Source organism: Simochromis diagramma, unplaced genomic scaffold (assembly GCF_900408965.1).
Source record: "Simochromis diagramma unplaced genomic scaffold, fSimDia1.1 OVJJ01000483.1, whole genome shotgun sequence".
Classification (NCBI taxonomy): domain Eukaryota; kingdom Metazoa; phylum Chordata; class Actinopteri; order Cichliformes; family Cichlidae; genus Simochromis; species Simochromis diagramma.
Genome location: NW_024386835.1, coordinates 4,606,130 through 4,631,330, shown reverse-complemented (window position 1 = coordinate 4,631,330; position 25,201 = coordinate 4,606,130). Strand labels below are relative to the sequence as shown.

The following is a 25,201-nucleotide window of genomic DNA, read 5'->3' as shown; positions in this document are numbered from 1 at the left end:
CGTGGACCGAAACGACAACTATTACAATTCTAGCCATGTGACTCCTGTGGCGCTTTCCTCTAAGAATCCCACACAGTGCACGGCAATATGCCATGTGAAAAGGGGATGACAATCCAAAAACCTCGATTCCACTCCGTGATTTCCCTCGTGACGACGTTCCTGACTCCCGACTTACCTTGTGACACCAAAAAACACACACCGCTCCAGCAGTGATGCCTTTTAGTAGCGAAGCCCCGATCACAACCACAACTATATCTACGGAGGTACTTAACAGGTTCGACTTAGTATAATCAGCGCCGACGTTGGGCCCGTCCCCTTCTTTAACTTAATGCGTCCCCTCATGAAGCCATCAGCTGCCAGCTGGTTGAGGGCTAAGTGCGGCAGGTCGGCAGTCCCCAGTCGCGGGAACACCTTCCGGGTGCCGTCCTCCGCGACCCCAAAACATCCGGGAGACCCAGGAGAAAGGACAAAAAGGAGAGAAACCCACCAAACATATGGAAAAACATCTACAAGAAATACATGAGCTCTGGGTCATCAGACCCAGACCATGCATTTGCTTTGCTTCCACTGACGATTGTCAAGAATCTACATGATGATTTATTGGTCACACCTGCGACAAAAAGCATCAGTAACTAAAAAAAACATGATCTTAAACAGGTTGGTGCGTATTGTCAACATGTCACAAAGGTCATACAAGTTTACCATGTCATGTCATCCTAAACAAACTCCACTTGGCATTTTTTATGAGTGATTTCTTTCTGCTCTGGATCTCTTCTAGACATCAGCCTCCTCTTACCTCTGTTCTGACATTCTTTTAGTGGGTAAACTACACATTCTGTTCATTTCTGTAAATTGACGCGATAACTGCAACTGCAGAATATTTCCTCTTTCTAAAAAACACGTCTTCTTACCTCTGCATACTGTGTCTTTATTTAGTTATTGCGTATTCTTCCTCCCCTTATATCACCTTTCTTCAATCTGCAAGTCAAACAGCACCTGTTCTCAAGCTCGCTGTAAACAAAATGCGCCCCACTCTTTTTCCTGCTGGCCCATCTTTGACACCTGAGAGTCAGCAGGAAACTACTGAGGACTGTTTACATCATACTAAGACCACCATGGTACCGGAACAGCTTCTTTCCCCCACAGCTGTCAGACTCCTGAACTCTGCCTCCTGACATCTGACCCACGTTAACACATGGCCTTGACACACTACACACACCTCACAATGGACAACCGTTACCCGCCAAACACATCAATAATAAACATGGACTGCACCACCACTCACAACCACCAGCACTTTATATAGCCTCTGTAGGAATTATATCTCACTTATCTTAACTGCACTACTGTATAGCTCATGTGAAATACTCATTCTGTACATCGATTTTTACTCTTTAATCCTACACCTCCCCTCAACACTGCAGTCATTTCTGTTAGGTATATATCAGATTTATGTGGAAGTTATTTAATATGGGTTACGTGTAATCTGTGTTTATGCACATGCATGTGTGTCTGACTAAAAGAGGGGTCTGTAGGAGTTATTTTACCCTGTTGATTTATTTATTTGGCATTTTTCTTCTTTCTCTTATGATTCTTTCCTATGCCCTCCAGAGAAAAACAAATTGGGGCAGATTTATTTACAGTGAGGGCTCAAGATTGCCTAACACCCATGTACATCAAGAAACAGATTGCAAAAAATGTATATTATGTTTGTTTTGAGTAGGTGGTGGACATTATGCGTGTTAATGTGGACAAAGTGCTGGAACGTGATCAGAAGCTGTCTGAACTGGATGACCGAGCCGATGCACTCCAGGCTGGAGCCTCCCAGTTTGAGACCAGTGCAGCTAAGCTGAAAAGGAAGTACTGGTGGAAGAACTGCAAGGTGCTTAAACAAAGTTTGGTTCAAAAGTCACACACTTTCCACCACTTTAAATAACAATTACTCTAACTGATATGATGCACTCTATTTTTAAAGTCTTCAAAGACTGAGGTTTACTAAATTAATTGTTTTTAACTACACAACTTACAGTATATATTTGCATGACTTATGGTGAAGACTTCCTGTTTTTATTCAACAAAATGAGGAGGTATTACAGATATAGTTCTTGTGTAATAGTGTAGAAATTATCTTTAATTGTTTCAGATGTGGGCGATCCTGATAGCTGTCATTGTGATCATCATCGTCATCATTATTAGTGAGTATTAAGGATGTGCTCATCAACAGTGTTGTTACAGTTTGTGTTATTTCAAACATAAAACCAAGCATTAAGAACTCTCTACAGTGTTGTAGTTTCGCAAACTGTGTTAGGTGTACTGCTACATTGGTGCTCTTTTAAGAGGCAAACACACATCAACTGTTCAAGATCATGTGATGTGTCATTTGATGACTTATCTGATAGAAAAGAGTTATAAAGTTTACGGACTTTGCCCCCAAACATTCAAAAAGCTTTACTTAAAGTTTTACATCTACTATCCATACTATTCCCCCATCATTATTCATGTTAGTTCATGTTATGGATGCAGTAAGCCAAGAAGAAGTACACCCAATTACATAATGCAGCCTGCCTTTTGCCTTTATGGAATTCCCCCACAGTTCCTTTAGTGTCATATCTCTCTTTTATAATGTCTTATATAAAACATTTGTTTTAAACAAACTTGTTAATTCATTCACAGTCTGGAATTACTCGTAAGTAAGCAACAGGAGGAGGAGGGGTAGAAGACACGATAAAGAAGAGAAGTGGAGCTATGTGACTCGTGTCTCAGAGTAGCTCCACATTTTCCACCTCTACAGGGGTCTTCATTCTTTGTTCTGGATTGCCCTGTGTGTGCGTGTGTGATTGCTTATGTGCATAGTCACAGTTTTAACCTATAACATTACAAAATTTCAGACATTACTAGGATATACACATACCAAAGAAAACAAACATATGTACAGAAATGTGTTTATAACTTGACTAAAGCCCAGTTATAAATATGAGTCTAAACAGACTTTGGCAGAACACACACACACACATACTCAAACCTTAAGACTAGAATTGAAGAACATTGTAAACTCTCCTCAACTTGTATTTTTATATTTTATTAACAATTGTTTGATTCCGTGTGCCAGGCTAAGAGAAGTGCCTTTAAGGATTAGCTGTTCAGTGGTATAGTTTAGATTGTAACAGTAATCCTGCATATGGTGGAAGAGATGCCCCTTCCCAGATTTAAAATATTTCTGCTCTTGATAGTGTAACACCAGTATTTTTTTCCTCTCTCATGCTTTTTCTTACTTAATTGGTCAGCTTTGCAAATATTAGTGAAATCTAATTACTCATTTTATTTCTGCACATGGTTAAGTGCTGATCAGGTCCAATGTTGCAGGTGTTAATGTTAGATCTGAATGAAGAGGAAAGTCATTCTGACAACACAAAGCTTACTGGTAATGGGTAACGTACTGTTGAACCACCTCACTGTGTCCATTCCTGTTCATGTCATTTTCAGGCAGTAATTGGGATGCAGTAAAAGTTTGCATGAGCTTGTGTTTAGATTAAGTGCTGGTCATGTTTACTATAAGTAGCATCCACATTGCCTGACAGATTTGCCATAAAATGTAAAAGGAAAAAAAAATACACAGAAGTGCCATCATGAGGTATCAAGAGATTAATTATCTCAATTAGTTGCTCTTAAGTGTGGCAGAAAAATGGCCTTTATGTAATAATAATGATCAACAATTAAGAGGAAAGAAAATCTGTGGTTTAGCTTTAGACTTTGATAGGTGTCTCCAATGGAGAACAGCCAAAAATGCAGCCATACCTTCTGAACACATGTACCAGCCAGCCAGAGAACGAGTAGTGCCTTGTGAGCTCCCTGTCCAGCAGATACTGTGCAGCTAGCCTGTGCTATCAGTTGAATTTAACCTTTAATAAAGACCTTTGGATCAACGCCAGTGTGAAGAAACATTCTTGTTGATGCACAATGCTTCTAACACAAAACAATTAAAAATTCTAACATGCCATATTTGTCATACAGTTATTTGCATTCTGTTAAATGTAGAGTTGATCATAGTTAGGCTATAGTATGTTTTTTGTGATGTTTAGGTCAGTACTGCTGAGCATCATGGGTGATATAGAGTGGAAATATTTTGTTGGTCCATGGCATTGTGATACATGTGACACTAACACTGGATTTGGGATTGCTTTGTATATTATTTTCACTCTGTTTGGTATTTAAAGCTCCTGTTTTAGGTTACAGTTTCAGGATTTTTTTTTTCTTGACTTCTAGCAATCATTAGCTCCCCCCCTCATACTTCTTGCGTGTTTCTGATAGAGAAATAAACACTAACACAAATATGTACTCACCCGCACCCCCTTTTTTTTTTTTTTTTTTTTTTTTGTTAAGCATGTAGATTTAATCAGACTGCAGCCACAACTAAAATTTGTAGGCATGGAAATGCTGTTATGGGCCAACTTTTTATTAACCATACATGGAATTGTCAACCTCATCCTTTTTTCTTTTTCTTTTTTTTTTTTTTCCACAGAATTTAAGATCTTATAACTTCCAAGCCTTGCTTCACTTTTGGGAATGTACGTGGAAATATGTGCAATTCTGCTCTGTGGGCCCTAAATTTATTTTTGCTTGAATAAAACTGATGTTAAATCAAAGTGTCCTCTGATTTTTCTCATCTGTGACGTAACAAACGCCAGCTATTGCTTTTTCCAAAAGGAGCCATGATGGCAAAATCATTTTTATTGGAGTCATTTAAAGATAAATTCCTTCAGTGTGACATACAATGGTGTACAGTCCAGCAGATTTTACACAAGTACTGTTGAGGGGGGTTTTTTTTGTTTTTGTTTTTGTTTTTTTTCCCCATGTTTCCTTCCTCTTTTTTTCCATCTCAGTTCCACTCACTTGTAGGTCTTTAGGATAACCCCATCAGTTCTAACGATTATATATTTTATTATTATTTTGTTTTGGTTTTACAGAATTGGGAAATTTTCAGTTCAGGTTTAATTTAAATGCAGATTTAACTGAAAAAGTCAAATTGCAATAAAGATGTGGTAAAAGAATATATAACAGCTGCTCAAGTGTTGTTTGTGCTTTCAAACAAATGTCATTGTATCATAAAGAAAATCAACATGACAACTGAGGATAATTAGATTGCATATTATTGTTGCAAAATTTTAAAATATAATGTAAAATAATATTATTTAAAATTAATGAATAAAGATATACAAGTATGTGGCATTCTTTGCCTTTCTTTTCATTTGCTTAATGACAAAATCTATTAAAATTACTGATAGCTCCCATTTTCTTGTAATTTTTATGTTTTATTTTTTTACTTAAGAGACTTGACTAAGATGATGTTCAATAACTGACAACAATTTAACCAAACAAAAAGAAGTCAAATGTCCAAACTCCCTGCTACGTGCACTGCAGCAGCTGGACCATGCAACGACTCTGTTCATTCATTTAGCGGTAGGGGCGGGGACGCAGCGGGCTGGTAGTGTCAGTGCTCGCGCAGTGTGCTTCAGGCTTGTTGTTTCTCGGTTGTGTAACATGGGAATCCACGTGAATCGCCAGCAAGCCACCCAACAGACATGCCGCGGCAGACACGCCTACATCTGGTTTGCTATCCAATCTAATAATACATGTAAAACCCACCTGTCCAATCATCACTTAATGGGCGTGGTTATGCTATGCCGGGCTCACGTTGCACAAATGTGTCCACCGCTCTGGGATGGATGACGACGTAGCTACGTGACTGAGATATAACTGAAACAAAATACTTTCTGATGCGGTCCGGTGATCAATTAAGGAGACTCGTAACTTTTTAATCTTGAGCCAAGACACGCGTGGAGCGGGAAAGGTAAATATTCCACCAAAAGACGAAAAATTGGGGGCGTAATTGGTGAGTTAGCTTTCTCGATAAACTAGCTAACCACCTGACGCACGGCTTCAAACTAGAGACAACAGTGGATGTAAACATGTGAAATTGAATCATTGCCTTTTTTGTGTGCTATGAAGTCGTTGCGAATGTGTATTATTGTGGTTTGGGCTTTTTGCTTCTCCAAGGAGTGAATGCTGACTTGACTGTAAGCAGTGTGTGTTGCTCATGTTAGCTGTATAACGTCTGCCGTAAGTCAGGGGGCTGGAGCTCACGGGTTGCGCTGTGTTGGCTGGCAAGTTGGTAACAAACTAAAGCTTTTGTTGCTCAGATTTGCATACGGTGCATTACTTAAAAAGCAACCTATTATACTTGCTAATACAGTAGCTAACAGGCTATCAGTTTATTGCGTTATTGCGACCTTCGTATCCAGTTACTGTAGGGGGCGCTGTTTTCACCAAGCAACCCGAACTCTCACGGCGGTTAAAAGGTCTTAACACTAAACTACATTAAGTTTTAGCTTTTTCGCTTTGTCCAGATGTGCTTACACAGCAGGCATGATGAGGCATGGGTGCATATGATTATTGAGATTGGCATGATTACATGAGTGGGAGTTAATTGCCCTCACTAAATGCTGTGTTTGTATTTTACTGTCTGAACCTTTCTGATACTTCCATAGACAGTGCAGGTTTTATACACACTGCGGATATTGCCCCTGATAAATACCCAGTATATTACAGCAACCCAGCTAAACCTGGCACACAAAAAACCCAAACAAACTGAAAATAAACTAATGGGAATTAATTGAAAAAGAACTAAATAAAAATAAAATAGAAATTTTAAAAATGTATATGAGAGGTCTTGATAGATAAAGCGCTATGTAATAACTCTGGGTAGGGGACTTCACTGAAACTAGAAGCTGCCCAGTGGCAAGTCAGGTGTGGTGCTATAGCTTCCACCGGAGTGGAGTTGCTGTCACTCCTTCAAGCATTGTGAGGTGGCCTCTGGACTTACTTGGGTCACTGGGTTCATATGGTGAGGGGGAGTAAGTTGTAGGCTTCTGCTGAACGTTAACAATAAATTAAAAAAAAAAAAAAAGCCTGTAAAACGGGTAATAATGTTGACTTTCAGTTTTGCTTGTGCAATAGCTTATCTTAGCTTTTTAGGTGACTTCTGGAAGCAGTCTGTGATGGTGTTGAGCTGTGTTGCAGTGTGCATGCAGGTTCAAGTACAGAGCAACAGCCTAGGTCAAGTGTGTTGTTGTGCTGCATAAGTGAGGACCACAGCATCCTATGTATGCAACAACAATCACGCGTTGTGTGTTGTGCACGTCAGTACATGTATAATATCTCAATAGCATAATGTTTTATGCATTCTGAATTGAGCAAATCAGTTATGTAATCCTCCTATGAAGACCTGATGAATGATGCAGGGTATTTTCACTCCCTCCTGCTTTTGCTTCTCAGTTTCTGTCCCTCTGTCTTTATTCTCAGTGTCTGGTCTCAGTGCCATATGGATGTGGTGGCAGTTGGAGTTTGTTTAATTATACCAATACCATAGAGATTGCAGGGATTGCAAAAAATGTAAATCCATAATTAGTAACAGCTGTTATGTAACCCAGTATCACATTATTATATCTGGCAGAGCCTTACCTGGTCTTGGCAGTATTGATGGATGAGATGTGCATAAATCGCGGATGCTGGGAGAGAGTCAGAAAGCAGTGAGTCAGTTTTATGGCCAGACAGCTGAGTAGTATTAAATAACATGGCAGATTGTGTTTGTTCACATTTGCACAGAACATTTTTTACTTGTTTATGTTTGGCAATAACATGCTCGTACTTTCAAAAGAAGACAAGTGTTTGCTTCCAATTTTAAAGCCTTTGGCACATCACCCATGCCCCAAGTTTAAAGTGGACATGTGAATATATTTCTAGCTCTATATTTTTATTCGGCTTATTAGGCTTGTAGTAGCTTTCTAAAATTTGTAATTCACCATAATCCTCAGGCCCTCAGTTTATTCTCCTTGACTCATGCTGTTTTACCTCTCATTGGAGGAAACCCTCCCTTTAAAGCAACTTGCTTATGATTGGATGATCCTACAAGCAGAGGAATTGAATGTGAGGTGGATGGGGATTCCAACTGGGGATGATTCTCTGCATATACTGTTAATATCTTTGGAAATACATTTTGCCACTTATTTGAGAAAAAGTTCACTGGCAAGATTCCCAACTTTCATGATTGCCAACCGTGAATTTTGCCATGCTGAAGATTATCTGTTTCCAGGTCGCATTGGCCTTTAAGGTGTCATGCATGATCTGTCTGTAGGAGTATGAGCAGTTGCTTATTAGGTAGGTTGACTTAATGATGACCTACAGAAGTGTTAAAGTTTTTCCAAAAAGTCACACTTTAACAAGAAGTGCTGTTGAAAAATGTAAGAGAAAAGATCTGTCACTGCACAACACTTTATTAAAAAATATGTTTTCAATGGCTAAATCTGAAATGTGTTTGTGGGAGTAATGCAAGAACAGGATCCTCAGTGTCATTGGTGGTCAGAGACCAAGCCAGCTGAGATCTGCAACAATAACGCTTTAGTTTCGCTATTTAAACATGAATGTTTTCAATTTGTAAGGTGTAAAATACAGTTTTAGAGTTGGCTCCTCATAAATGAGATTAAGTAAACTGTAGTAAACTTAAACTAAGCTACAAACTGAAACTAGATGTGGAAAAAAACATGTACCAAAAAGAAAATAACAACAAGACTTTTGAAAATAAAAAACTAAGTGAACTTGGAATATATATATATATATATATATATATATGGCGTTTATTTTAGTTTGGTAAAAATGTTATCACGTCTTGCCTGATGAGACATCGATGGATGTGTTTATTGAGAGTCTACACGACTGAGAGTAGAGCTTTAAGTGCATTAAAGTTATATAAAAAATTAACAGTGCAAATGCAAATTCCTTGCTGACAGTTTAACCAAAAGGCATTTCCAGGGGAAATTGGCTGACATATCCTGAGCATAACCATGTATAATATCCACAAAACTTAAAAAGAGGTTATACACACACAGTACGGTAATATTATGTTGAAGCACAGTACGTATCACTCCGCGAGGCGTCTGCCTACGATAGCCGTAATGCTCCGACAATCCATCAAGCAGTGCGGGTTCGTAGCTTAGCAAAGTCATACTGAAACATTTGACAGATTTTCGAGCGCCGTGTACCACATAAAATCAATTAGAGGTCAGTAAACACAACCAGAATTCATACATAAGGCACACGGGATTATAAAGGGCACTGTCGATTTCCAGAAAAATCAAAGGATTGGTTTTAAGTGTGCCGTGTTTTCCAAAAAACACGGTAATAACGACGGCCCGCTAGCATGCGCTACCAAAAATAGTGCTTTGTTGTGTATCTGACGGATGAAAGCCAAACCAGTTCCACACCACTGAAGTTCCAGCATTTTTACAAACCAATTCTGGTTCATCCGTTTCAGTTAACGATCCGCTTTCACTCTTCTCATTCTGCGTCACCGCCATGTGCGTATGTAAACGAAGGCACTGCGCATGCGCGTTTTACCCATATTCTATCACGATATTTCATTTTCTTATCGTTGCTCAACATTACACTGGTATTACCGTGAACGGTATGATATAGCCCAGTCCTAACTGAGAGACAGCTGCTTTCATAAATTTCAGTGTTTCTGTTGTACTACCTGTTAGGGCTGTTCGATATAACAATATATATCGGATGACAATATAAAAAGTCTAGTTTCATTTTACGCTATCGTTTGTTTCGTGGTGTCGCAAAATAAACTGTTTACGGCAATATTTTTTTTTCATCGTTTTGATGGTCACTGTAGTGGCTATATTAATTTCGTAAAGTTCTCTCTTTCTCTTATATTTTATATAACCACACTACGGACGGACAAGAGCCTGTTTTTATGCGTTGTGGTTAACAACAATGACGGTAACAGCAGATTATTTACTGATGAGAAGTAAAAAAAGAGTATAATTTCATGCATCGGTTAAAACACTCGACTCCAGCTACATGACGCGCAGCTGGAAACACTTCCCGCAAGTCGAGCTGCCCGAGATTCACAGAATTTACAGAAAATGTTACATTTTTGTGATTTATATCATTATCGGAACAATAGAATTCTTATATCGGGATATGAGATTTTGGTCATATCGCAGAGCCCTACTACCTGTACTGATTTTCCTAAATCTTGCCTCTGGCATAACATAAAACTTGATTAGTCCCACACGTGGGAAATTTGTTCCATATGCCTTCTATGCAATAATAACTAAACTCAGGCTTTTTGCTTATTTTCTTCTGTTTGCAGTGGAAAAAACAGACCACTTCATCCAACATTCAGCACTGACTGAATGAAAGTCAATTCATTGTTACCACATGGAACCCATTCCCTTTGGTTGAACATATGAAGACCCTTACCGACTATTGTAACTGGAAAGAAAAATAATTGATGTGTGACCAAAGTGTGGTGATGCCAGGAGGTGACAGCGGACTACATGGGGAGGAGCCTGCATTGCCGTCAGCCACAGCGAACGGTGGAGAGGTGGAGCAGGAGTTGTCCGGGAAGCAGAACGGCAGGGAAACGTCCAAGCACCTCGGGGGTGAAGAAAGTGGAGTTTCAGGTGGAGAGGTGGGACAGGAAGATGAAGAAATGGCGAGTGGTTCACACGACCTGTGTTCATCAACCAATCGCAGCTTTGGGAGTGCTTCGGGATCCACCTCAGTTTCAGCTAAGAGGTATTTAACTCCATGTGCTCTCACCATTTAGCCTTTTTTGGGGACTTTCTATGGTGCCTTTCTGACCCTAATTTCTGCAAAGATCCACAACACCACGTGAGAGCTTTTTATCTATTACTATTCTGTTAGCATGTGGCTCTGACAAGTGGAGTACAGCACACTGTGACAACAGCCAGGGTTTTAACTTTCTTGCAGCATTGCAAGAATTTTGGCATAGTAGAAAACAAGCCAGTTTCCCAAAATAAACTGGAAAGATGCTTTTTACCAGCTGATCCTGAAGTTCTGCGTCTGTGCTATGATCTATTCATGGTATAATGGTGACAAAAATGCTAACTATATCCGACAGAGTGAATCTTAACTACTTAAGTAACTGTGAGAAATACTTAGCTTTTTATGCTGTTTCTGTGCATATGTAGCAGCGAGCATGCAGAGGCTGGCAAAGGGCAGGACCACAGAGAGGTGATGAATGCAGTGGCTGAGATGAAAAAGAGGCTTCCATCAGACAAACGCAGCCGCAGCAAAGCCAGCACTGTGGAGGCCTTACATTACGCGCTCAACTGTGTCAAACAAGTGCAAGGTAACCTGACTAAATACAGAAGAGTCCATGTAGAATCTTAAGAAAACACTATTTATTTTTCTCCAAATACTGATACTGTTTGTGTGCCTTGGTTTGTCACCTGTAGCTAATAGTGAATACTATAAACTGCTCATGCAAAATGGGCAGGACGAGCGGAGAAATGCCACTGTTTGCACCCTGGAAGAGCTGGAGAGAGTCACCTCAGAACACACCCTTAAAAATACGGTATGCGCATCAAACTTAGATGCACAGGTTCTGATGTTATTGTCCCTTTTTTAATGCATCACTGAAGATGTCATAGGACCCACTAAGCATTTGTTTAGAGCTGTTCTGAAATCCTGTTTTGAGGCAGTCTTAAAGATGCAAATACACATGCATATGTACATTTATTTTGCCTCACTCCTGAGCGGGTGTGTGAGTGTATGTGTGTTTATTGCTTTTGTGTGTGTCTGTGACTTTGCTTGCTTGTGCATGTGTTTCTGGGTGCGTACATCTCTTTACCTGTTTGTAGGATTCCTTCGTGGTGGTTTTCTCCCTGGCCAGCGGCCGCGTCCTCTACGCGTCTGAGCAGGCTCCCAGCATCCTGTGCTGCAAGAGGAAGTTTCTGGAGTCCGCCAAATTTGTGGAGCTGCTCTTCCACCAAGATGTCAACGTCTTCTATTCACACACTGCGCAACCCCATTTGCCACCTTGGAGCAACTCGCACACAGGTGCTGTATTTTATTTATTTATTTAGATTAAATAAATAAAATACGGCACAGGGACAGCACAGTTTTGTTTTTGTTTTTTAAGTTAGTTTGCACATGCTAGTGTCTCAGTGGGTATCTAACAGAAATAATGAAAGAGAATATGGCTAACTGACTTCTCTCGCTTCTTTTTCTCTGTAGCTGGCGTTTTGTTTGATTGTGCCCAGGTCAAGTCCTTCTTCTGCCGAATCAGGTCAGTACTTTTTTTTTTCTTCATATCCCTTAATTCTTTAAACAATAATTATTTTTTTTAAATGCACATTTAATAAAATATATGAGCTAAATTCCATTAAACCCTACATCTGATGTTGCCCTTGTGTATCCAGACTATAAACTGCAGTAATTTCAGGGTTTTTAAATTATGATTGTTGTTTTTTTATTATTAGAATTGTGTAACTTCTACAAGCTTATGCAACTGTTACAAAATTTCCTGTAGGGTGTAATGAAGTTTCGTTCTGATTGTCAACTCTTCCTCTATAAGGAATTCCATCAATACATGCTTTTTAATGAATGTGTCTGTAGAAACTGTGCTCGGTCCATGGTGTAGTGGTTAACACATTCATTTTATGTGCAAAAGATTCCCAGTCTGAGACCAGGAGGAGACACGCCTGGATAAATATGAGGGTTGTGTTAGGAGGGGCTTCTGGTGTAAAATGTGTGCCAAATCAAACATGATTATCCATCAGCTCTTGTGACTGAAAGTACCTCCATAGCCATAGAAAATATTCATTTCACACATTCTTACAAGAATTAAATTAGCTGTCATCAACTTGTACCAATAGATATCATTGAAGTTTGAAGTAATTGTTTTCATTTTTCATTAGATCTTTATTTTAGGGTTTGAAACTGGTGCAGGTAACGTTTCCTGTTTTCATCTTTGATCACAATAAATTCAGATATGATTTGTGTGTTTTAGGGGTGGGAAGGATCGTGAGGGTGAGATGCGTTACAACCCATTTCGGATAACACCCTACCAGCTGAAGGTGCAGGGATCTGGGAGCAGTGGGGAGGAGGAGGAGCCGTGCTGCCTGGCACTGGCTGAACGCATCATCTCTGGATATGAAGGTATGATACCGTGTTTGTCTTTTAACATGCAGCTTTGATGCTCTGATAGGTCAATGCAATTTTATCTATAATAACCCCAAACACTTTCTGAGAAACTCTTCTGGTATTTCTGATGAACTTATAACCACTGTTTATTCATGTTTTGCACTGGTGTTTATATGATTTGTGTATGCAGCACCTCGGATTCCCATGGACAAGCGCATCTTTACCACGACACACTCCCCTGGTTGTGTGTTTCTGGAAGTTGATGACAGGTCAATACACACAAATTTCCAGTCCCAAGTTTTGAAAATTGATGGCAGTGTATGAAAAGAGCTGATTTTTATGGTGACTGTTCACAGGGCCGTGCCTTTGCTTGGATACCTTCCTCAGGATCTGATAGGCACGTCGTTGCTGACTTGCATTCACCCAGAGGACCGCCCCCTCATGCTAGCCATGCACCGGAAAGGTGAGTTTGTGGGGAGGATGAGTGCAAAAGTTTAGTCTGCTGATAAGAAAACTCTGCATTTCAATGAGCTGACTCAAATTGTATATTTAAATAGATAGATATTCTCTTTTTCATTATACTGTACAAAATGCCAGACAAATAATAAAATGGCTAGTAGTAGTAGTAGTAGTAAATTAATCAACCAAAGCAAGGTGTTTATCCTAAGCATTTACACACGCTTTGAAATGATAAGATTTTACCTTTCATCACATAATAAAAATTAATTAATTAATTAGACAAAGATCAACCTGAGGTGATCAACAGCAAGTTAAATAATACACTATGTCATAATTAACAAAAATTAGGGAAAAATGCAAAAGCAGTGTTTGAAAAACTAAGTGCTCTTACTTCTTCCATAGTACTGTAGGTGAGAGAATAAGTAGAAACCAGGGTGCTGCTCTTGATCAAGTGATCATCAGCAAATGTGAGCACCTCTATGAAAGCAGACATTTGGGCAGTTTGGTGATCTGGAGTGTTAACATATCTGTTAACATGATGCAGAGGAGAAATGACATCAGCAGTGATCTTAAAGAAGGATAATTAGCCTTTTTCCAAGCAATTGGAATTCCATCATTCGGCAGTGTGAAATACTATTCACATTCAAGTGGAAAACATTCCAAACATTTGCCAGTCTTTCCAGGAGTGAACTTTCCAGACTCCACAGGCCTCAGTTAGCATCTTAAATGTTAAAGTTCATGACAGGACAATTGGAAAAAGACTGAACAAGTATGGCTTGTTTAGTTGGGTTGCCAGGAGAATGCTTCTTCCCTCTAAAAAGAACAACGTAGCACAGTTTAGGTTTGAAGAATAGAACAAACCACAGGACTTCTTGGGACAAATGAGACCAAAAATTGAGGTGTTTGGCCATAATGCACAACGCCATGTTTGGATGGCATGAACAGAGCATATCAGCACAAATGCCTCATACAAACTGTAAAGCACGGTAATGGGGCCGGGTGGGGGTGATCACTTAAGCTTGTGTTGCAGCCACAGGACCTGGACACTTCGGTATGCAGAGGAGTTAATGGACTGCAATGTATTCTACAGTCATTTGTGAGGGCACGTGTAAGCAGAATAACTACAACAGCCTGTCTGAAAAAGAAAAGAATCAGTGTGTTGCAATTGTCCAGACCTCAACCTGACTGAAATGCTTTCCCTTGGTTAAGAGTTATACATAAACAAATACCACAAACCTCAATGAAGTGAAGCAACACTGGAAAGAGGAGTGGGTCAGAATTCCTCCACAATGATTTGAGAGACTGATAAAGTTTCTCACATCATACAGAAAATTATTACTTCAAGTTATTGCTGCTAAAGGTGGCTCTAAAAGCTATTGAATCATGGGATATATTTAGTTTTTAACACACTGCTTCAGCGTTTTGGCTTATTTTAGTACTAAATAAATAGTGAAACAGTTTAAATATCATAATGTTTTTATTATTATGTCCTAATACAAATCTTTAGAATTGACAGTAATTTATTTTTACCGTGACTGTATTTTTGTCATACATTTTATTTATTTATTTATTTATTTATTTATTCTTTCTTCGTGCCTTGCTTAGTCTTGAAGCATGCGGGCCAGCCTCCATTTGAACATTCTCCCGTGCGTCTGCACTGTCAGAATGGAGACTACATCACCTTGGACACCAGCTGGTCCAGCTTCATCAACCCATGGAGCCGGAAGGTGGCCTTCATCATCGGGCGCCACAAAGTCAGGACGTAAGTTCCATAAGCATAAAATCTAAACCCCAAGACAACAAAAATGTGTGCTGAGGTGTAGAGTTTGGTGTCTGTTGTGTAATCCCCCTGGGTTTCTGTGAAAACGGTGTGCGATTACATGAATGACGCAGTAACAAAGATAACATCACTCTGTTTACTGCCTTTACCTACAGGAGTCCTCTGAATGAGGATGTGTTTGCTGCTAAAGCAAAGGAGTTTGTTCCAGTAACTCACGAGGAAATAAAAGATCTTCAGGCAAAGATCTATAAGCTTTTCCTACAGGTGAATATGTCATTGCTGAATAAATGAATTCCAGAAAGCACTCACTTTAAATCCTTTGTTGCTGTAATGCAACAAAGGTGCTGGTATCATGCTGGTATCAGCGTAATAACATATAAAGCTGATCATGTTTCAGTCCTATCAGAAAAAGGAAAAATAAAAAATGATTCATACTAAATGGGTTGGAGTTGTAGTATGTGTGGTTTTTGCTTTTTGGTTGCTGTACACAGGCTGAAAAAAGAAGCATTAATATCTGTTAAACAGCAGCATTAATCTGTTCTTCCTTGTGTTTCTTCTTTACAGCCCGTTCACAACAATGGCTCCAGTGGTTACGGTAGTTTAGGCAGCAACGGCTCTCACGAGCACTACATCAGCATTGCATCTTCAAGTGACAGCAATGGCAACGTATGGGAGGACTCACACCGGGAACCGGTAAGACATCACAGTGAGGTCATCATCCAGGAATTCACATGTCACCTAGTTGCCTAACTATCTATTGCCATGGTTACTCATGCACTTTTTTGGGGGGTGCTGTGTTCGTCTGTTTGTGTTTTCCAGATGACTTTACAGCAGATCTGTGCTGATGTAAACAGAGTGAAGAGTTGGGGCCAGCAGGCTTATCTGGATTCCAACCACAAAATTGCTTTCCTTGGAAAACGTGTCACAGGTATCGCAGTTTCACATCCACTGAGTACAAAACAGTTAAAATGTGTTTTTTAAAATTGGCAGATATTTTAAATGTTGGCTGTTTATTTTGCCAGCTCCTCTACCCCCTGCAGCCTCCAATGCTGAGGTCAGAGAGCACAAAGCGAGCAGGAAGCAAACACACATTCCCTCCTATCAGCAAATCAACTGTGTGGATAACATCATCAGGTGTGTGGCAACAAACATGACTTTTTTTTTTTTTTTTTTCTGCAGCACTCAGTCCTTATCATAATATTGACTCCTGCTTTCCCTGTTGGTTTGCGCACGTTTCTTGTGTGTAACCAGATATTTAGAGAGCTGTACAGGTCCAGCCCTCAAGCGGAAGAGTGAATCTCGTTCCTTGCTTACCTCTTCTTCCTCATCCTCTACCTCAGAAGATGACAAGCCTGCAGGAGCCACTGACACAGCTCAGGAGAGTTCAGATGGTATAAACCCACACACAGCACATGGCTTAGCATTCTGTTACTTTTAGGGTGAAAGTCTGCAATGTTTCTGTCATATAAACTCGTTTTGCTCCTGGCGTTTGTTTTTTCTCACTTTTCAGCAGTCGTGGTGGAGACTGAGGTGTCAGTGAGCCCTCCAACTCCAGCTGTAGTCGGGGCACCTCTTACAGACATCACCATGTCTACTAAAGCCATGAGTGTTGTCTCGGTCACCAGCCAGTGTTCATACAGCAGTACCATAGTGCACGTGCCACAGCCTGAGTCAGGTATATAAACATAGTCTTATATCATGAGTGAGACCTGCTCAGATGCTTCCTTTTTTTTTTTCCTTTTTTTTTTTTTTCCTTCCTCTCCCTTAATGGTAAAAGTTCAAAATTCTCTCAGGAGTTTTGCACACAGAGAAACATTTAGTGCTTTCTTTTGACACTGCCCCCCCCCCCCCCCCCCCCATGTTTTTCTGTTAGAAGCCACAGCACTGGAGGATGCCCCGATGGGCAGTGAGCCTGCTGATCCTGCCCCAACCCCTGTCCGTCCAGCTCCAAGCCCTGCCGCAGAGGAAAGAAGGTTTGTTGGTCTCACCAAGGAGGTGCTGTCAGCTCACACCCAGAAGGAGGAGCAAGAATATGTGGATCGATTCCGCCATCGCATCCTTCAGAGCCCTTACAGCTCATATCTGCAGCTGGACAACAGCTCTTTGGCTCACTCCCACCACCCAGGTTTGTTGAATATTTCTTTAGCAACGCAGCTGATGTTTTGAAATCTAAGTGTTGGTGCAAATTTTTGTGCAACTTTAATTAGATTCTATGATCTCTATACATTCACTGCAGGAGACTACCTGCGTCCACTGAGTGCCGGAGGTTGGAATCGTTCTCGAAAAGGGAAGCCAAGACACAAGCGTCCCAAACCCCAGGGTTCGTCAGACAGCTATTCCTCCCCTCCTGAACCCGCTCGCCATGTCCCTGACTCCTCATGGCCCTCCTCAGAGTCCTCCCAGCCCCAGGTGGGAGCACACTACAGCCAAACATCTCCAGTCCAGGTGCCATTCTTTCCTGTAATGGGGAAGCCCGGCCCGGAGCAATCACCCAGGACACAACAGCTGCCTGGAGCAGCTCCTACGGGGCTCCAGCCTCCTGACCAGCTCAGCTACAACTTCAACATAATGCAACCTACTCAGAGCCTGCCAGGCATGCAGCAAATCCAAATGGAGACCATTCAGAATGTTCAGAATACCCAAAACTTTCACAACCTGCAACCCATAGCTCCAACACAGACCTTCAACCCTTCTTTCATGGCTCCAGTCATGGCTGTCATCCTGCCCAACTACCCCACTTTTACCCCAGGTTACCCATCCATTTATCCACAGTCAGCTCAGTCTATACTTCCCCAAATACCCATCACTATGACAGGGTATGCCCCTGTCAGTGCACCTTTCCCTCAGCCTCAGTTCCAGGCCCAGCCTGGTCCCCATTCTCAAACATCCCCAGGCCTTTTACTTTGCTCACCCAGAGCAAGTTCATCTGTCGGCGAAGAAGAGGAAGCGGCTGGGCCTACAGCTTTGTTCTCTAGTTCTCGCTCAAGTTCTCCACTGCAGCTCAATCTGCTGCAGGAAGAACTGCCCAAACCGAGTGAAGGGCAGAGCAGCACCGGGCACAACCACGCCGAGAGCCTCCATGAACAACATGCCAATGAGGTGAGTCAATCTACCACCTTTTATAACAGGTATGGGTTGAGTATAGGTCTGATAGTTTTCTCACTCTAAAATGCCGACTGATTTCTGACCATCTTTTTTATGATTAGCGTGATGTCGCAGGAGAGTCTGGCAACCATGATGCCCAGTCAACATCCAGCGAGCTTCTTGACTTACTGCTTCAGGAGGACGCCAGGTCAGGAACTGGCTCCAATGCCTCAGGGTCTGGATCAGGGGAGTCTGGAGGCTCACTGGGGTCTGGATCTGGCTCCAATGGAACCTCTACTTCACACACTGGTAAGAAAGGCAATATGCATGCATGCAATTCATGCAAAAACTGCCTTTTTTGCACCATATTTGTAAAGCATAAGTCTAGTTGTTATAGTTTTGACTTTCAGTTTCCAATGTCCGTGTACACCAAGTTTCTAAATGTTGCTGCATGATGCAAACAAGTAAAAGAATGCCATGCAAATGCAAAACAGAGGAACAACATTTTCAGTTAAGAGTAGGAAGGAAGGATGTGAATGAATTTTTCCCTGGGTTACAGGCAGCAGCAACAGCAGTAAATACTTTGCCAGCAACGATTCATCGGACACGTCACGCAAAGCTCGTAAGAGTCAGGAGACCCTGGCAGAGCACAAACACACCTTTGAGAATCAGTCGGAAAACTCCCTGTGGAGCATGATCCAGCACACCCCCGAGCGTGTCATGATGACATACCAGATCCACACCAGGTACACCAATACACTTAATTAATAATGGATAAAAGGGAAACGCATTTTTGAGAAAAGCTATTTTGGCATTACAGATTTGTGTGTGGAATTACTTTTGTGTCTTTCTTGTCATTTTCAGAGCGAACTCTGAACACCGCGCTCAGTTTTTTTGTTTTTTTTGTTGTTGTTTTTTAAACAATTTTTAATGCAAGATGACTTTCTGATGAAAATGTAAATCCAGTTCCAGTTAAAGATTAACAGAAACGTGTATTTGTTTAACCCATCACCCATCTCGTTTATAAACTGTAGATATTTCCAAGCTGTCCCTCCAATCGAGTCTGGCCAACAGAGAGAGAGTACATCTTTCAGCGTGGGTCCCGCCTACTTTTCAAACAAGTTTCTAAGCTTTAGGATTCACAAATCACATTTTAGAGCCACATTTGAAGTCAGTGTAATCCATTTGCGATCGAGCTCTCAAGTTTGATTTACAATTGCAAATGCGTTCTGTTTTATAGTAACAGAGGCACAAAAGTAACTAATGCAAGCATGAACAGAAATAATGTCAGCCTGTTCAGTGTATATCAGCATTGCTTTCCCCCTCCCCCTGTGACACTTTCACAGTGGCCTTTGAAACCTGGTGCTTTGTACTAGAAATCATTTATCTTCAATATAAAGTGAGGATTATACTCACTAGTTGACTGAGTAAGCGCAGTAAGGTTAAAGGTGAGGCTTTTATGAGGCTCATAAAGTCAAAACATGTGCAAGTGTTGTTTCTTTTGTTCTGTCATCTTATCTAAATGTCTCACCTTGTTTAATGTGGCAAGGTATTTAGTCTTTTTGTCTGATGGCTTCGCTTATTCAAAGCCAAATGGTACAGCAAAAGGGCTACCTGCTGATTTGATTATGTAATGATATTATCTAATCGGGGAGTACAATAAACACCAAAGCCGTCTTCACAGTACTGTGCTTATTTATATTTATACCAGTTAGATGGACTTCTTATGCCTTATACATGTTTTCTTTTTTATTATTTAACTTTTTTACAAAAGCACAAACAAGAAGACAAGCAATGGGTGAAAAGATGTAAACCAAAAGCATACCACAGAGCAGCATGAATCAGCCTCAGAGACTATGAACCGCCTTTTCTACACTGAATCCCTTCAGTTTAGCAGGAAGTGGTATCTCTTTAATCCACCTTTAAAAGCAGAAAGATCATGTTGGTTTCCATTCTGATAAACTTAGGTCACTTCTTTGCATTCCCTCAAAGCCCATTTTGATTGGACAGGAGCGGCCAAATTATGTCCAGGGGTCCGTTCTTCGTACCTCGCTAAGTAAGTTAGCTGGATTTGATTGTTGACGATTTCGCGTGATCTTGGATCGTTCGGTTCTCTGAAGCTCATCCGGGACTTGCTGTCATAGCAACAGATCCGTAAGCGTAAACCTGCTCCCGAGCAGGTTTACTTTATGTAAACTGGATTAGATCGCGGCCACTCAGGTATGTCCGCTTCATTTATACGAAAGCAACAGCGATATTTTCCCACTGTTTTTCCATAAATAAATATTATCAACGTAACTAAAGATAATGCAGTACGTGATCCTTTCATTGATTTCATACAGATACATACAGGTCATTTCCTAAAAAAAGGGAAATGTACTATTAATCATTCTATTTCATGTATTTGATTATTTCAGATGTAATTCATATGTTAGAGTTGTAATAGTAAATTACTTTGTGTAATCAAGATGAGAGACCACGGCTATAAAAGCGAAGGTGGATTTGGGAAGTCTGTCGCAGCCATGTCCTGTCCGTATACGCGAGCAGCCCATTGCGGAAGGTGCAAGATTGATAAGGAGAGTCCTCAGAATTCAGCGTATATTGCAGGATAGACAGGATCCTTTAGCTCAGCGCGACAGTGTGCTCATAGAGAGATATCGATTTTCCCGTGAGGGTATTATTTATTTAACCAACTTGTTGACGAGGGGGTGCAGGACCACCACCTGTCTTTTTTTGCTCTGCCCTTTTCTTGGTTGCTGTTATAAACAAACAGATTATTTCAGGGTCTCTTTTCAAGAGACTAAAAGCAATATAAGTGATAAATATTACCATTCTGTAGAATATTCTTATATTTCACTTTTACTTGTTCCCATGTTCTAGTGGGTCCTGTTGTGGCTCTAATGTGAAAGAGGATATAATGTAATATAATAAATTTACCCTACTGCCTACTGGTGTTGGCCAGAGGGGCCGATGGCGCGATATGGCAGCCTCGCTTCTGTCAGTCTGCCCCAGGGCAGCTGTGGCTGCAACCGTAGCTGCCTCCACCAATGTGTGAATGTGAGAGTGAATGAATAGTGGCATTGTAAAGCGCTTTGGGTGCCTTGAAAAGCGCTATATAAATCCATTATTATTATTATTATTATTATTATTATTATTATTATTATTATTATTATTATTATTAAATTACTTACGAGTTTAATTTGTCAGCAACTTTCTGCCAGCCCTCTCTCCTTGCTTTTGCAGCCTTTGCAGTGTTCCCTTGCGTTTTAATTAAACTCTGAAACTCCTGAAATCCCTCAATCAAGAGTTCTTGCTCTGCTACCGAAAAATACTGAGCGCGCTCCTTCGACATTTTCACCAACCAATCAAAGGGTTGCCGATCAATGTTTCTACTATCGATGCGTAGCCCCTGTTAAGCCACCCAGTGATCTCACATTACTTCATCTAGCTATACTAATGGTCAACAACAGGTGTGTTCGGAGAACCGGAATAGCGAGCTCAAAGTTAGCGCGATGATTTGATCTTGGATGTAGTAAGCAAGGTACGAAGAACGGACCCCTGGTTACATTTCAGGTGTGTCGACGTGCCATACTGTTTAGAAACCCAAACAAATATGCCCCTCACAGGTGTGAGAATCACCCCTGTGCAATACCACTTTTGTCACACATGGGGGAGACAGTTCATCTTCATGCCCTTTACCTTTTCTTCATCATCCTTTATCATCTCATGCTTTCTCTCCCCGCAGGGACCAGAACAAGGTTTTGGCGGAGGACAGGGAGAAGCTTCGAGTGCTTCAGCCCCTCCAGCCCTGGTTCAGCCAAGAGCAGAGAGAGGAGCTGGCTGAAGTCCATCCATGGATCAAACAGCATGCCATCCCACAGGAAATAGACACACAGGTATCGCCACGAATCACTCACTGTGAACATTTTTGTTTTCGTTTCCTGTGACCGTGTGTTTAATGCGTTGCTGTCTCTCTCAGGGTTGTGTGAGCTGCAGCTCAGGTGCAGGCATGTCCCACCCCACTCACCCGGCTGCACCTGACAGTTCCTCACCTCTGGAGAGCCCTCAGCACGACCCGATCGGACTCGTGGTTGACACTTGAGAACTCTGACCAGAAATCACCCACCATCAGGTTTACAGTGTGCCAGCCCTGTCAGGAACCTCAACAACTCTCACCGTGCATCTCTTTTGACCAGTCTGAAGGAGTGGATCCCTGTGCTTTAGTGTAAAATCTAATATGTTTAATAAAGGTAGCAGAGGCTGGACCAGGCCCTAAGGAACAGAGGAGGCGAGAGATGGGCATTTTCTTTCACTCTGCTTAATGTGGCTGTTCTTATTGGACCATGAATATTACATTTTTCCTTTTATGTGTTAATATTGGGTTCTCAGCGTTAGCCCTACATTGCCATCAAGCAATCAAGCATGTATGATGTCCTGGGAATAAGAATGGGCCGTTTTCCGCATTTTGATCATTTCAAATTGAACTTGGTGCTAGAAGACTCATCTAGCCCGTTACTCAAAACTTCCTGTAGCAAGTCCTTTCTCCACCGACCTATCCTGCCCGGTCATCGCCCTGTAATACCTGTAGCTTACCTCTTAATTGTAAACAAACACAGTGTGGCCCCAAATTTCCGCTCATCTTGTGTTTACTAAGTAAATGAATTTCCTTCTATACCCTGCAGCTGTCTGCCTGATTGGATGTATGTTTGTATGAAAGGGAGACCGGGAAGAACTAACTAGCCTGTTGTAGTTCTGTGAATGTTTCTTTTCTTCTTCCTGTACTGAATTTAAATCACAGGTGAGCTTGTGGATGTGTAAAAGTGTGCGTGCCGGCCGACTGCGAGCTGCTTCTTTCGATACACTTGTCCAACAGTGCAAGACAGAACGTGGTTTTCTACCGTTTTTAGATTGAAAGTATATAACAGTATCATGTATTTTATAGGAAATGTACACAAAATGAACTTCACAAAGTGTATAAAAAGCCATTTGTCTTGAATTCAGGGACTGTTTGTGACACAAAGGAATGAATAAATGAGATAAAACCTAAATTGCAGTTCGACATGAGTGTCAGTCAAGTTTTTACGTAACATTAAACTCATGCTTCTGGATTTTATTTTATTTTATTTTTTGACTAAAGAAGACCTTCCTCCTAAATTTCATGTTTGAATTTTTAAAGTTGAATTTGATATTTTGTCATTTGAGGAGACTCCTGGGCAGAGCAGGAAATGCTGGAGAGATCATATCTGCTGGCTTAGAAATGCCGCCTTACACCCCCCCCCCCCCCCCCCCCACTGGACCTGGAAATTATGTTATAGGTAAAACAAACTAATGAAACTACACAGCAACACACAGTCTGTCTTTTGTTTTTCATTTTTACTGGATTAGCAGTACAGTACAACACAACAATAGGTAGTTAAATTAGTATCAAGCATGGCAAACTGAGTAACTGAGAAAAGCAAAAGCCACAGCAGATGTAACAGCAATCTTTTTTTTCTTTAAGAGTGGAGTGTTATTCACACAGAGTACTGCAAGTAGGATCGTGTCCTCCTTTATGTCTTAGACACTGTAATGCTGGGATTTTGCTTTGTAGTAGTTAATGCAGACTAAGCTAGGGGGCGCACAACACACGAGAGAAATCAAGTTGATGCCGTCAAATACAAATACAGCAAGCAACATCAGAATATTACAATAATAATAATAAAACCGGGGTACAAGATCTGCTCAGACGAGTGAAAGCAGAAACCCAGGAGTTTTTAAATGGCTAAGAACTTCTGCTCTCTAACTTCCTTTTCCATAATGGGCACTACTTGTGGGATGAACGAAGATGAAGCCCAAAAATAGAAAGTGAGGTAAACATCTATTCTCACACAGAGTGGAAACAATAAAATTTCACCTTCCAGATTTTTTTGTGGTTTTAACTGTAATAAAAACGCCTGCCTGTAAGTACCAGGAGCCACTTGGCTGAATGCAATATTTTGATTTCACACAGTAACAGCAGCAGTGACAGCATAGAATTTACAACAGCGTTGTTTAACCAGCTGGTTTGTATTTTGATTTAACTGCGTTGTTTGAAGTTGTGTGAGACGGTTGCTATACTGGTTATAACATGACTAAATCTTCATTAACTAGTCCAACAAAGGGTAAGAGAAACTGCTGTGAAACACGCCTCCTACATTCACAGAGGAAAAAAGAAGCAGGGTGATGTCCACTAAGCAAGTGTACAATAAAAAATATCTGCATCAGAGCGTGGATACAAAACAGAACGTTTCACATATTCTGCTTGGTGGTGAGTGAGCATACAGTTAGTCAGCAGCTACTGGACGCAGTGCAGAGTTATGGTAACACTTCAGTGGCGCTTTTGGGAGGAAAAGAAAAAGAGCAAAATCAGCATAAAAACTTTCTAACTAAAGGAATAATGATTCAGGCTGGAACTTTATCTTCACCAACTCAGAAGTGAGTCAGTTCTGTGCGATCCGTGCACACATTTCTCCTTCCTTTCGCAGTCAGGTCAATCTTAGTGCAGTGAAAAAGAATTTGCCCTCTTCCTCATTTCTTAGGGTTTTTTTGCATATTTGTCACAGCTATATGTTTCAGATCATCAAACAAAGATAACCTGAATTTTTAAATGATGATTTTATTTATTAAGGGGAAAAAAGTGATCCAAACCAAGCCGGCCCTGTGTGAAAAAGTATTCACCCTCATTTTGGCACAACCAGTTATTAGGCAATCAAGTTTCACAATCAAGTGTTTGTGATCATTGTCGATGAGTCTTTGACACCAGTGTGGAGGAATTTTGGCCCACGCATCTCAATCCGATTCAATAATTTTTAGGTAGAGAGCAGAATTAATGGTTCCATCGAT

General features: G+C 40.8%; 2 protein-coding genes across 4 annotated transcripts; both read left to right on the top strand.

The window, feature by feature from the left end:
• Positions 1–328: 328 nt before the first annotated feature.
• Positions 329–4,643, top strand: LOC120731514 (vesicle-associated membrane protein 3-like). The gene is made up of 4 exons (XM_040028549.1): positions 329–418; positions 1,724–1,882; positions 2,144–2,195; positions 2,674–4,643. The coding sequence occupies exons 1-4, from the start codon at positions 329–331 to the stop codon at positions 2,688–2,690; spliced, it is 318 nt and encodes a 105-aa protein (XP_039884483.1). The 3' UTR covers positions 2,691–4,643.
• Positions 4,644–5,677: 1,034 nt separating this feature from the next.
• per3 (period circadian clock 3) lies at positions 5,678–23,399 on the top strand. 3 transcript variants are annotated; one of them, XR_005695441.1, is made up of 23 exons: positions 5,678–5,848; positions 10,217–10,644; positions 11,061–11,221; positions 11,328–11,446; positions 11,733–11,931; positions 12,109–12,160; positions 12,884–13,032; positions 13,208–13,286; positions 13,374–13,480; positions 15,082–15,238; positions 15,412–15,520; positions 15,821–15,949; positions 16,076–16,184; positions 16,279–16,390; positions 16,508–16,647; positions 16,767–16,931; positions 17,130–17,381; positions 17,493–18,355; positions 18,463–18,649; positions 18,900–19,086; positions 19,375–19,435; positions 22,086–22,236; positions 22,320–22,436. XR_005695441.1 is itself a non-coding variant. In XM_040029221.1 (22 exons), the coding sequence occupies exons 2-22, from the start codon at positions 10,358–10,360 to the stop codon at positions 22,440–22,442; spliced, it is 3,834 nt and encodes a 1,277-aa protein (XP_039885155.1). In that variant the 5' UTR covers positions 5,679–5,848; positions 10,217–10,357; the 3' UTR covers positions 22,443–23,399. The 3 variants fall into 3 exon arrangements, 2 of the variants coding, with proteins under 2 accessions (XP_039885155.1, XP_039885154.1); XM_040029221.1 differs by lacking the exon at positions 19,375–19,435 and having other exon boundaries at positions 5,679–5,848; positions 16,770–16,931; positions 22,320–23,399; XM_040029220.1 differs by lacking the exon at positions 19,375–19,435 and having other exon boundaries at positions 5,679–5,848; positions 22,320–23,399.
• The last annotated feature ends 1,802 nt before the right edge of the window (positions 23,400–25,201 follow it).

What these genes read in the sequence shown, in the direction of transcription:
- LOC120731514 (XM_040028549.1), top strand. Translation starts at nt 329, where the DNA reads ATGCGTCCCCTCATGAAGCCATCAGCTGCCAGCTGGTTGAGGGCTAAG. An exon ending in GTCGCGGGAACACCTTCCGG is followed by an intron (nt 419 to 1,723) that starts GTGCCGTCCTCC and finishes TGTTTTGAGTAG; the next exon opens with GTGGTGGACATTATGCGTGT. An exon ending in ACTGGTGGAAGAACTGCAAG is followed by an intron (nt 1,883 to 2,143) that starts GTGCTTAAACAA and finishes TAATTGTTTCAG; the next exon opens with ATGTGGGCGATCCTGATAGC.
- per3 (XM_040029220.1), top strand. Translation starts at nt 10,358, where the DNA reads ATGTGTGACCAAAGTGTGGTGATGCCAGGAGGTGACAGCGGACTACAT. An exon ending in CTGTGTCAAACAAGTGCAAG is followed by an intron (nt 11,222 to 11,327) that starts GTAACCTGACTA and finishes TGTCACCTGTAG; the next exon opens with CTAATAGTGAATACTATAAA. An exon ending in GCTAGCCATGCACCGGAAAG is followed by an intron (nt 13,481 to 15,081) that starts GTGAGTTTGTGG and finishes TGCCTTGCTTAG; the next exon opens with TCTTGAAGCATGCGGGCCAG.